General features: G+C 51.5%; 4 protein-coding genes across 4 annotated transcripts; 2 read left to right on the plus strand and 2 right to left on the minus strand.

The window, feature by feature from the left end:
• Positions 1-482: 482 nt before the first annotated feature.
• Positions 483-2,251, plus strand: L3040_003564 (uncharacterized protein; the record flags this gene model as incomplete). Its single annotated transcript, XM_007291878.2, has 4 exons — positions 483-634; positions 686-1,089; positions 1,145-1,356; positions 1,436-2,251. The coding sequence occupies 4 exons, from the start codon at positions 483-485 to the stop codon at positions 2,249-2,251; spliced, it is 1,584 nt and encodes a 527-aa protein (XP_007291940.2).
• A 2,337-nt stretch (positions 2,252-4,588) lies between these two features.
• On the minus strand, positions 4,589-5,656 carry L3040_003565 (uncharacterized protein; the record flags this gene model as incomplete). The annotated part of the gene is made up of 1 exon (XM_007291879.1): positions 4,589-5,656. One exon carries the CDS (start codon positions 5,654-5,656, stop codon positions 4,589-4,591), a length of 1,068 nt encoding a protein of 355 aa, XP_007291941.1.
• Positions 5,657-5,937: 281 nt separating this feature from the next.
• On the plus strand, positions 5,938-9,171 carry L3040_003566 (uncharacterized protein; the record flags this gene model as incomplete). Its single annotated transcript, XM_066156460.1, has 3 exons — positions 5,938-6,098; positions 6,146-8,958; positions 9,020-9,171. 3 exons carry the CDS (start codon positions 5,938-5,940, stop codon positions 9,169-9,171), a joined length of 3,126 nt encoding a protein of 1,041 aa, XP_066012047.1.
• A 1,526-nt stretch (positions 9,172-10,697) lies between these two features.
• L3040_003567 (uncharacterized protein) lies at positions 10,698-12,386 on the minus strand (the record flags this gene model as incomplete). The annotated part of the gene is made up of 1 exon (XM_007291881.2): positions 10,698-12,386. The coding sequence occupies one exon, from the start codon at positions 12,384-12,386 to the stop codon at positions 10,698-10,700; it is 1,689 nt and encodes a 562-aa protein (XP_007291943.2).
• Positions 12,387-13,002: the final 616 nt, after the last annotated feature.

Genomic DNA, 13,002 nt, shown 5'->3' on the forward strand with positions numbered 1-13,002 from the left:
AAGGGTTTATATTCATTTATTCATTATCGGGCCTCGCTTTCTTCAAATCAAAAACCAAAAGTATCGCGGAGATGCTGAGTCGTAGGTGATCACTGACACTTTTTTTATGTGCCCTGCGGCGTTACCATTTGTATTACGATATACTCTTGTTACAACCGTGATACTGACTGATATCGTGTTAGGAACCAATAGTTGCTGCTGGGCTAAACGGCCCAAAAAGGCAGCATAACTGAGAACGCTCCTCACTTAGCTATTCTTTTATATATAGGACGCTAGTCAGCTCACCTGACTAATAAGCACTCTACTCCTGACATATCGTAACACCTGTCGGCAGCGGAACATGAAGGTCCCCGAGCTCTGTATGCAATCCTGCAGCATTTGACAAGGAAGGCGTTTTTCCCCTCTTTTCAAGTTCTTGTCACTCATGTTCAAATTCTGATCCTTTCGTCTTCTTTCACTTCTTTCGACCGCATCCCTCCAACATGGACTCTCTTTCCAATGTAGCGCTGCATCACGCCCTCAAGGCGTTACTATGGACTTGGGTATCATATATCATCGCTCAGGCTATTTACCGTTTATATTTCAGCCCAATCGCCAAATTTCCTGGACCCAAGTTGGCGGCAGTCAGCTTCTGGTAGCAACCTTTCCCTATATCCCACCAGAGCATCATCTAATCATACACCAGGTACGAGTACTACTGGGACGTGATTCTGGGCGGGCAGTACACATTTCAAATCGGTCGTCTGCACCAGAAATACGGTCCTATTATTCGCATTAATCCCTACGAGCTTCATGTACTGAGCCCCAGCTTCTACGAAAAGCTCTACGCTGGTTCCGGAAAGCGCCGGCACCGCTGGGACTGGTTTACAGCCCAGTTTGGACTTCCGCAGTCGATGCTTGCTAGCAACGATCACGACTCGCATCGCATCCGACGAGCTGCTCTTCTGCCCTTCTTCTCCAAGAGTGCAGCGCGGAATTTACAGCCTATCATGGACGATCGGATCGAAGTGCTTCTGCATCGACTTCAACAGTTTCGGATTTCCGGCGAGCCAGTGACATTGAACTATGCATTTTCTGCCTACACGAATGGTAAGCGGCTCTGATCACCCCTAATCATAGGCATCTTGACTCAATAAATTCCAAGATATTGCTCAAGAATATGCTTTTGCACGGTCGGACCATCGACTTGAGCATCCCGAGTTCGAGCCAACGTTCCACGATGCTTTGGTCGCCGGCAGTAGTCAAGGTGCGATCATCAAGCAGTGGCCTTGGCTCCTCCCTTTGATGCAATCCTTACCCGATGCTATCAATACTTGGATGGATCCAAACCTGAAGTCCTTCTTCTCGCTCGAGCACGTGAGTCTGCCTCATTTATTAGCAACGATGGTTGCGGATTCGGGAACTCCGTAAGCTAGCTGACCACAGTCCGAACCAGAGTATCCGCACGCAGATCCGAGAGATGAAGTCGGGCCAGAGAGACGACTCGAAGAATGCTACCCATCGCACCATCTTCTACGAGATCCTCAACAGTGATCTACCAGAGAGTGAGAAATCGAATGCGCGTCTCGCCCAAGATGGACAGGTCGTTATTGTGGCCGGTACGCTCACCACCGCCTGGGCCCTCTGCGTCGCGGTATTCCACCTTCTCTCCCAGCCAGAAGCGCTGCGGAAGCTAAAAGCAGAGCTCCAAACCGCGCTTCCCACTCCCACCTCACCGATTACCCTAGTAGCGCTCGAGCAGCTCCCTTACCTGACTGGCTGCATCCAAGAAGCCATACGACTAAGCTACGGCGTATCGACGCGTCTCCAGAGAATCGCCCCGGATGAAACCCTAGTATTCAACGACGGCCAGAAGGACTGGTACATACCCCGCGGCACGCCCGTGGGCATGAGCTGCGCCCTGGTCCACCACGACGAGTCCGTCTTTCCTGCGTCGCGGCGGTTCCTCCCCGAGAGGTGGATCGAGCATCAGCCGCACCTGGAAAAGTACCTGGTGGCCTTCTCCAAGGGGAGCAGGCAGTGCATCGGCATCAACCTGGCCTACGCTGAGCTCTACCTCGCTGTGGCGAGGATCTTTAGAGCTTACGGGAGTAGTGAAGTGCGGTTTGAAGGGGATGATGGGTTTTTGGAGCTGTTTGAGACGGATGGGGAGGATGTGGAGCTTTGCAGGGATACGTTTATGCCGTTGGTGAAGAGGGATTCGAAAGGTGTGAGGGTGAGAGTGAGAGGTGGAGTGGCAGTGGGAAAGTAAATTATCAAGCCTCTATTTGATTCCTCGAATCGAATCTAAATTACTTGTACTCATCAGACTTTTCAAGTAGGCTTTCGTTCGTTAGTCCTGCAGGCTGGCTCTCTTGTTTAGCAGTAGAAATATACGAAGTCGTCATTTTTCTTTCCTCGTTGGTTCCAAATTTGAACGGTAAAGTAAAGATAGGTCGGAAATCAAATTCATAGAAAGGGGGTTTTTTTTTTGACGTAGATAGAGAGAGAGAGAGAGAGAGGGGGGGGGGGGGGGGGGGGGGGGGGGGGAGGATTGAGATTATTATATTAACTTTTTCTTTGATTAAGCGAGGGTGATCAAAACAAACAAACCTAGATGAATGTATGTAGGAGTGGAAACGGGCCGGATCTCGCTTCGCAGCCCATCTTTCTGAATCACAGTATAATTGGGATGAAAGATGCGATAGCGATCTACCTGCGTCCGAGAAGTCGGACGCTCGTCTCATAGATGAAGCCCAGCTTACTATCGCAGCGGGCCTCATCACGACATCCTGGGCTCTGACTGTGGCGAGCTTCAACATCAGTAGCAAGCCTGAGATTCTCAGAAAGTTTGCGAGAGGAGTTGGCTGCAGCTGGATCGACATCGACGAAGCCTTTGGACTGGCACAAGTTGGAGCGACTGCCGTATCTCAACGGCTGTGTCCACGAGGGAATCAGACTTTCCCATGGGGTTGGCGCTCGGGATCCTCGCCTAGCCTCAGATATGGCACTGAAATAAAGGGACGGGGTGGTTCCACCCAACACGCCCGTGTCCATGACTACCTTCCACATCCTCATGAACGAGTCCATCTACCTCGACCCGAAAGGGTTCTTTTCTGAGCGATGGATCGGGAAGCCCGAGCTGGAGAGATTTTTCGTGCCTTTCGGAAAGTGATCAAGAGCTTGTATTGGAATCAAGTAGGCCTTACCCGTTCTGTGATGACAATGATTGACACACACACCATAGCTTGGCGCAAGCTGAGCTTTATAAAACCCTCGCAGTTTTGTTTCCCCGCTCTACGCTCGAGTTGTACGAGACAGATGTTTCTGGTGTAGAGATGAAGCATGCCTATCTCGTTCCGTACCCGAAGTGGGACACAAAGGGGGTGCGGGTGATGGGAAAGGAGGTTCAGTAGTGGAGTTCAGGGATACCGTGAACGCTACTCGCAAGAACCATCACTAGAAAACCACTATTCTGCTCACTTGGTAACGTTGCGGCACCGGACTTTCGTGGCTACTGGAAATCGATTGGCCGATCGTCTGATGTTTACTTGGGTAGTCTGGGCCCACCGTATAAGCGAGACTTGAGACCGCCTAATGAATCAGGCATGAGAATCTTCAATCTGGTCTTCCGAATCGTGTTTCAGGCAAAACGAGGCATTTTGTGACTCGGAGCACATCCTGATGTGGTGCACGCCCAAGATGGTCGTTGGCTCTATTAGCCGCGATAGAGCGAAAGGATGATATGTAAATCTCCGGGTGGCGCATAAACTTGCCCCCTCGAATCGCCTCTTTCCTCTCACGCAATGATGGCTTCTGTTGGGTTGCGAACTGTACCGACGCATGATTTCGATGACCTGGTACTTACAGCAGTCACTGCCTCATATGTTCAAAACTCGATGATGGCTGATCAAGTCAATGAAGATGCTGCCACTGTACGTCATCAATTAGAGCCACTACCACTCCCAGCGTAAGACATCTTGATCCCGGCGGACGACGAAGGCGAAGGCAGAAATCTATTGCGTGTATGGGAACGGAAGCAGATACCATGGCTACCATGCAGGAGCATACTGATACGGAGACCGGATTTTAGTCTGCAGCACAAAGAATACATTCTTGGTATTCCTGATCTCTAGAGAGGCCTACCAGCGCGTGTGAGTTCTTCGTAGACTTGTAGTGAGGTTCGTTGGCTGATCGGTTGAAGGAAGGTTGACGTTAGGCAAAAGACTGAAGGAGGTGGTGCTCCAAATGCTCTAGATGTCTCTGCTTGCCCATCCGCTACAGCGAATCGAGTAATTGATTCAAAACACCCTTCGGCAGAATAATTCCTTTCTATCGCCTTTTGACTTCAAGTCCGAAGATCTGTGGTGAAATGGATGCGCGATTCGAGTATCCAGGCACAGTCATGACACGAGAGAAAACGAAATCGTTTTTGCCTTGCGCCTTTTCCCTTGTCCAGACATGCTGCTATAAAAAAATCTCGAAAACGAACCGTCCACTAGTATTAGGAGACAGATTCTAGAACCGGTATAGTCAAGGCTCAGCATAGAACTCACAGGGTTTGATCCGAAGTCGTCGGATGGGGTGCAAACAGATGTGTTTAGTTCGTCTACATCTGATCCATTCCTGGCATTCCCTCCATTCCGCCAACCTTCGACCAGAATTTATCAAAGTCTATTCCTTGAGCTTCAAACAAATCCTTGGCCTTGGCCATTGTTTCCAGCTGCCTTTCGGGCGTGAAGCCTCCGGGTCTCGAAGACTCGAACTGCACCAACTCGATCCACCTGAAAAACAGGTTTTCCTTTCCCATTGCCGTCAATTCGTCCTTGAAGGCCACAATCTTCCTCCTGCCCTCTTCCTCAGCAACACTCCCCCCAGCAACTGCACTTTCAATGACCATCCAGCCGAAATCCTCATTGTGCACCAATATCGTAGTCTTGAAATCCTGCACGGAAAGGGTCTTCTTGTCCACCAGCTTCGTGGCAATAATCATGCTCCTCCAATCCAGATCCCACTCGCTGTTTAGCATCAAGTATCCCGTCTTCTCTGCCATCCAGATGGGGTCGACGGCACTCCTCAAGATATCGAAGAGCTTTTCCTGACCAGGTCCCTCGTGGGTAGCATTCCCAATTGCACGGACCCAGTTCCTACTCCGTCTGACAATAATCTCCTGCGTGCGAAACCTCACAGCAAATCTCCACGCAACCGGATTCCCATTTGCCTTGCCCGCGAAAAAGTCCCTGGGCCATGGCCACACAAACACGTATAAGAGCAGATCCACCATGAACGTCGAGAAACGCTTGGTCAGCTCCCATACCGACTCATTGAAAGGTATATTCGCCGTATCAATTGTCGTCTCATTGAACTTGCCCATAAGGGAGAAACATATCTTCATGTAGAAGGGCCCAATAGTCTTAATTCTCCATATTAAAAGCCCGATGAAGGCTATATTCATGAGGACCGGGACGAGGAATATTTTCTTCTTGAAGTCTGAAGGTTTCGTGTCGATGTGTGTGATATAGACGTGGGATATGTCGAGATGGGAGAGGAAAGGCTCGAGGGTCGCCGGCGCACGCTTGAACGGCGGAAGAGGTTCCAGCGACGCCGCGGCAGATGGCTTGGGAGTTGAGGATACGGTTCTGAAGGCTCGCGCCTTAGATTTGCCCTTGGGAGCCATGATGCGCTCTTGGTAGAAGTTTTTACGAGCCTGAAAGGGCTTGAGGCCGATAAGATAAGATCTACCCCACGTGACACGGAATATCAAGAATTTTGGTACTTTGCCATCGAGGATTTCCCTTCTTTGCCCGTCATTCAACTAACAATGAGAGGCCGCAGTGTACTACGGGTATGGCTTATCTTCATCCTTGTAATCCAAAGCTCATAGTCTATAGGAAAAACGCTGTCCATCTCTGTGCGCTTTTTGCGCTCACAGACTGGGTCAAGCTCGACAATCTTCCCATGTTCAACGCCGATACCTCCAATCCTCTCGACCCGTCGCCAAACCGCCTGGAGAGATACCGGCAACCGCGCAAGATAGTGCCAATAGGGGACCACAGCCAGGTTGGGGACGTCCTGCGGGACCAGGTCCAGGCCCGAGTTGGGGAGTCAAAGGAGCTGGGGTAGGAATTCCTGCTGCTGGACCGAGTTGGGGACGAGGAGGGAGCAGTATACCACCCTTGGGCGCGATTCCGACACCAGGTGCTTTACCGCAGCAAGCAGCCGGGCCGAAGCCAGATTTACCGACTCCTGAGATTCAAAACAAGGAAGCTCTGTCCCAGGAGAAGCGTCCGCGAGATCCAGTCTCGTCTGAAGCACTGACAGAAAGATGGCAGGCTGGGCAACACCCTATACCACACTTTCACAAGCCTGCCGCCCCGGAGGCCGACGCGGCTTGGGATCTCGATCCTCATGAGAAGCGAGCTCGGGATATGATGCTTGCACGAGAGGCAAAGTCACAGCAGAGACAGGTCACGCAGGGCTATGGAAATGGGCCGGAGATAACGCGTGGCGGGAGATTGGTGCCGCGGACAGAGGCACAGAGAATCGAAGCGGCGCAGAGGGAAGTTGCCAGACGAAAAGCCATGGAGCGACACCAGAAAAACAAAATTTTGTTTGAAGGAGCGCAAAAAGCCGAGATCGCACCAAGATTTAGACATATTCTGGGTGATGACGAGCAACGCAATGCGGAGGCGGAAAGAGACGATTCGAACTGGGGCCAGCTAAGAAGAGTTAAGCCTCAGGTCCAGAAAGATACTGTAGGTTTTGATTTCACGCGAGGCCGCGCTGAAAGGGAGGAGCAGTCGAAGTATGGGCGATACACGCCGCTCGCAACTGGAACGAGGCCTGCCCGAGAACGAAAGCCTGATTCTCGAGAATCTCCTGTCTTTGATGAAATTCAGAGAGTGGGACAGGTTCAACCTCAAGGACAACACAATTCTGGTATGAATTTCAAAGCGCTATCCTCAGAGACTCCGGAGAGGCACGTACAGCCAGCGATCGAGAAGGAATTCAAGAAGAACTGGGAGATGACCGAAGAAGAGATTGAGGCGAGTTCCCGGCCCGCAAAAGAGAAAAAGAGAAGAGGTCGCCAGTCTGCAGAGCCAGTCTACGAAGACGCACCGAGAGGAAAGAGCAAAGACAAAATCAAGAGGCGTGCTCAATTTGTGAGACAAGAGGAGGATGAAGCTGAGACTGAAGCGGCTTTGGCTCGAGCAGAAGCGAAAGCGCAACGGGCTCGAGAGAAGGCCGAAAGGAAGGCCGCTAAGCGAGCTGCTCCTACTCCTGTACTCTTGCCAGAGTTCATCAGCGTATCGAATCTGGCCGTGGCACTTCGAGTCAGGTACGAGGACTTCGTTTGGAAGATGGAGGAGCTGGGATTCGAAGACACCAGCCACGACTTCATTTTGAACGCAGAGAATGCTGGACTTATTGCACAAGAGTATAACTTCGAGCCGATCATTGATCGAGGATTTTCGGAAGATTTGAGAGCGAGGGGTCCGCCTGAGGATCCCACAGTGTTGCCACAGAGGCCTCCAGTTGTTACAATTATGGGACATGTTGATCACGGAAAGACGACTTTGCTGGACTATTTACGGAAGTCATCGGTTGCCGCGACCGAGCATGGTGGTATCACTCAGCATATCGGTGCTTTCTCGGTGCCTATGCCTTCTGGCAAAGTCATTACTTTCCTGGATACGCCAGGTCATGCTGCTTTCTTGAGCATGCGTCAGCGAGGTGCGAACGTTACTGACATTGTTATTCTGGTCGTTGCAGCAGATGACAGTGTGAAGCCGCAGACAATTGAAGCTATCAACCACGCCAAGGCTGCCAGAGTACCGATGATTGTCGCGATTAACAAGATTGATAAGGAGGATTCCAATATTGATCGTGTGAAGCAAGACCTTGCTCGCCATGGTGTTGACGTCGAGGACTTTGGTGGTGACACTCAGGTTGTCTGTGTGAGTGGTAAGACTGGCCAGGGCATGCCAGAGCTGGAAGAAGCTGCTGTCACTTTGTCCGAGATCCTTGATATGCGAGCCGAGACCGATGGCCAAGCTGAAGGATGGGTACTCGAAGCGAGTATAAAGTCGATGGGTAAAGTAGCGACAGTACTTGTCCGACGAGGTACAATGCGGCCTGGTGACTTTATCGTTGCTGGCAAGACATGGGCGAGAATTCGTTGTCTTCGTAATGAAGCAGGTATTGAGATTGAAGAAGCCGGCCCAGGAACGCCTGTCGAGATAGACGGCTGGCGCGAACAGCCCCTGGCTGGTGATGAAGTTCTTCAGGCCCCCGATGAGAACAAGGCGAAGAGCGTGGTCGAATACCGACTCGAAAAATCCGAGCGAGACAAGATGGCCGAGGACATGGATGCCATCAACGAAAGCCGAAAAGCAGTCGAGGAGAAGCGGGCACGTGAGAAAGCTGAAGCGGAAGCAGCTGCTGAAGCCAAGAAAGCCCATGAAGATGTCCCGGAAAAAGTTCAGGATACTGGGCCCACTGGACCCAAGCAAGTGTACTTTATCATCAAAGGCGACGTCAGTGGATCTGTGGAAGCAGTCATTGACCAAATTTCCGCGCTAGGCAACAAGGAAGTCCAGCCTCACGTCCTGCGTTACGGAGTTGGCCAGCTCTCCGAGTTTGACGTGGAGCACGCTGCTGGTGCCAAAGGCCACTTGATCAATTTCAACACCGACGTCGAGCCGAATATTGCTGCGATGGCTGAACGAGCCAAGGTCAGCATTATCAACCATAATATCATCTATCGGTTGGTAGATGATATCAAGGCAGAATTGAGCAAGCATCTGCCGCCGCTGATTACACAGCGTGTGCTGGGCGAGGCGGAGGTAGCGCAGGTATTTGAGATTACGGTGAAGGGGCGGCAGCATAAAGCTATTGCGGGATGTAAGGTCCGCAATGGAGTCATTAGCAAGAATGCGAGGGTCCGGGTCATGCGGGCTGGTGAGAAGGTGTTTGACGGTATGTCTCCTCCTCCCCCCTCCCCCCCTTTCTTTTAATGAATCTTGCTAATCGAGAACAGGCACTCTGGACTCGCTCAAGAACGTGAAGAAGAACGTAGAGGAGATGAAGAAGGGGAGTGAGTGCGGCATGGGCTTCACCGACTGGTTTGATTTCCAGGTGTCGGATCTGGTGCAGTCTTATGAGCAGAAGGAAGAAAAGAGGTACTTGTAGACTTATGTAGACTTATGTAGATATAGATATAGATGATGATGATGCCAATGGAGGGGGGGTGGGGGTGCGTCTTTGAAGACGTTTTGATGTATTCTCTTATCTATACCTTCGTATTCACCACTCTAATGTATATATATATATGTATATTTCCATATTCTTAAGCATCAATCCATCTTATCCAGTGACGAAGAAGGAAACGTTTCGCTCGATTCTTCATTTACTAAGCGGATTTCAAATTTTCCACTTATTTTTGGTCGAAGGGATCATACATAGGAAGTAGGTACTTGTGGAATAGTAATGATAGACTTCTGAATATATATATATATATATTTAATATCTAATCACTCGGAAAAGGCAGGGCTAGTTTTGATGCAGGTCAGATCAGGTCAAGTACAGTAAGAGCTTATTTATTTAGCCTCGCAGAAGCCTGCAAATCCAAGACATCTAGATACTTAATAGTAGATGCACTCACTCACCGACTCACCACGACCAAAAAATTCTTCTCTGCACCTACCGGTATCTTTCCAAGGTTGCATCACAACACAACACAGCAAAAGAAAGACGTATCTAACATCAACTCGACATTCATATCTATTCCATCTCGTACAAGCGTAAGGTTTGTATGTGTGTGTTATCTAGGTATCTGACCTTACCTTAAAGTCATTTTCAGCGGTCCTCTCTTTAACCAACCTTTGACCCCCTTTTACTGTATAAGAGATGGGTACATACTTACCTATTGATTGGATCGTCTGCCTAGAGTTAACGAATGCTAAACCTTATTTCCAGTCAGGAAACAGTTTACCGAGTACCTAGGTAGACCGCTGCGTCCGACCTGTTTATTGAGAGAGAGCTTTTCGTGGCCGTCCCTCCGTGAAGACTTTGCAGAGCGAAACTTGTATTAGAATGATGTAGTAATCGTCTGTATATCTCGGCTGATGCAGATACGATATTCGTTTGAACGTTGTTGTTGTGGTTGTTATTGTATTTATTAAGATCAGGGGCGGGTGGCAAGCTTTACCTGCCGCCTTAGGACCTCCTGTAAGGTATAAGGTACGGCGACGTGCTAAGCAGAGATCACGTATGTATAAAGTAGTATTCAATCGGATGTAAGAACTGCGTTGGGGAAAGGCTTTCTTTCAGATAGCCCCGGGTTTCTGATCCCGCGGTATCGGGGACTCTTTGAAAACCTTTTAGAGGCAATTTAATTTTTTTTTCTATTAACGTTCATTGTCTCTCGATAACCGCGAATACGTGTGGCCTTACGAGCCGCTTCGGTCCGTATAAGTATATAAATATCGTTCTCGTCATCATCGCCGAGTTATATATATATAAAATTCTAAAATTTCACTTCAAGATACCTTTTATAGCCAAATGATATATCTTAAAAAAGGCGTGATGTTATGTTCTGTCGAAAGGAGGAGAGAGCGTACATATCTACTTCTCAAAGCCTCGTAATGAAATCCTATTCAGACCAAACCAAACCCGCCATCACGCTAAAAAAAATTGATATTCCTTCCCCACCGTCTTCAACCCACCGTCTTCAATGCCTCCTCGGCAGCAGCCCTCGCGGCCGCTCCAGCCTGCGCCTGCATCATGGCCTTCCCCATCCTCTGGCCTTCCTCCTCCCCGTCCCCATCTCCTTCCTCCTCGGGATCAATCAGCATATCCAGATCCTCGCTCCCGCCCTCGTCGTGACCAGCTCCATCCCTCCCCCCGTGGCCACTATTCGTCAGCATGGCATGGAAGGAGTCGGGATCGTGCGGGTCGTGCTCGCCGTAGTGATGGTTGCTCATGGCGTGGGTGTGAGGATCTGAGCTGTAGCTGCCCAGCTGGTGGCGCACGAGAGCATCGTCCATCATCTGCGGATCCAGCGGCAGGTAGTCGTTCTGCATGCGCGCTATCGGCGCTATCGGCGCGGGCGGGTGCTGCTGCATTGCTCCCATCTGGTCCGCATCTCGACCCGGCAGGCTCCGATTCAGGACTTGCGGAGAGACGGAGCCCTGCCCCGCATGTTCGAAGCCAGCCGGCCCGTGCTCCGAGACATGCGAGCTGTGGTCCGGGTGCGGCAGGCTCAGCACCCGGCCGGCCGCGCTGACGGCGCCTTGCCCGGGCGGTGAGGGGGCCAGGCGCGGCGCAGGTCTGATCACGCCGTCGGCGCGGACGACAGGGGCTTTCCCGAGTTCCTTACAGGAGCTGCAGTTGCGGATGACGAGAGAGACGGTCTCTTTGATGCGCACCCAGTGGTACTTTTCGGCGATGGTAGCCGTGGTCTTGTTGATCCCGCCGTGGTGGACCATATGCACGTCGCGGGCGATCACGTACTGCCGCTGGGGATCCGCGATGACCTCTTTGTCCTTGAGCATCAGCTTGTCGGACTCGGGCACGAGCTTGTAGTGGGTGGCGGCGCTTCGGAGACGGCTCTTCTCGGCCCGGTCGGCGCCGGCGGGATACTTGCCGTACTTGAGGTAGAATTTGATCTTGTCGAAGCGTTCTTCGCTAACGAAGTCTTCGCCGTCGGGGCCGAGGTCACGGCCGTAGATGATGGCGTCGATATACTGACCCGGGTAGCTCTTCAGATTGCCGGCGCCCTTGACTCGGCCGATGCGCTTGAAGCCCAGAGCATCCCAGATGCGACACGAGGCCACGTTGGTCTCGAACACGAGATTGAAGACCGAGTAGGTGTATCCGAGCTTGGGTGCCCAGTCCAGGTAGCTCTCGCCGAGCAGACGGCCCACGCCCTTGTTCTTCGCCGCATGGGAGACGAGGAAGCCGGCATTGCAAATGTGGCTACTGCGGCCCGGGTAGTTGGGCTTGATGTAATAGCTGCCCAGACACTGCGAGTCCCAGTCGGTGGCGTCGATCAGCTCGTCGGCGCTCTCGATGCTGCCCAGCAGCATCACGGCGGCAAAGTTCTGGTACCAGTAGGCGGCAAACGCATCCGTCGTCATGGTATCAATCATGGGATAGCTATCTCCACGTTCGATTTCCCGGTTCAACTGGTCGCACAGGTAGGCGAGAAGGGAGGGGGGAACCTGATGCTGGGAAGAGAAGGGCACGATGGTGGCCGTGGTGATGCGGTCGCGCAGGGTGACCTGTCGCGGGTAGACGTCCAGGGGGAGGAGGGGATGAGTTGAAGGGTCGTGATCATGAACCGAAGGGAAGGGCGGATCCCCCGAGGAACGGTAGATGGTCGGGGCCAAGGGGTCATCGAGCATGGCCGGCATGTCTTGTTGGTTGGTGGTAGGTTGGGGTTTGCGTGGTAAAGGGGTGGTGACTTGGATCCTATGTTGCTATGAGAAGTCACGTGTGTTGAGGGGGGGGTGACTTGGATTATGTGCTGTATGAGAAGTCACGTGGACTGATGGGTTGAGGGGGACTTGGATCATATCTTGATATGAGAAGTCACGTGGATCAAAGGGGGTGATTTGGATCATATCTTGGTATGAGAAATCAAATGGATAGAAGCGACGTAATGATTTGGATCATATCTTTGCGTGCAAAGTCACGTGGATAAGGCTGGGCTGGCTGGCTGGCTGGCTGGCTGGCTGGACCACAGGACCTCGACCTACGTAGGTAGTACTACTATCTCCGTACGGAGTTACTAGGTGCTTCTACGTTGCCAAGATCACCCTGCCGCCAGTGCCTAGGCTACCTACGGTAGTTGTACGTACCTTTTACTCCGTACCTTACTCTATCTGGAACGGTGGACCCGCTTCGGAAGAAACTTATTCCATCATCCCGCTCGGTCAACCGTTTGACCGTTTCACATCTCACATCTCACAACTCACATTACCCCTCATCCCGTGCTCAGAGCCGCACAAAATCCCCGCC

This window comes from Drepanopeziza brunnea (genome assembly GCF_022702325.1).
Source record: "Drepanopeziza brunnea f. sp. 'multigermtubi' strain 214-2 chromosome Unknown ctg5, whole genome shotgun sequence".
Lineage (NCBI taxonomy): Eukaryota > Fungi > Ascomycota > Leotiomycetes > Helotiales > Drepanopezizaceae > Drepanopeziza > Drepanopeziza brunnea.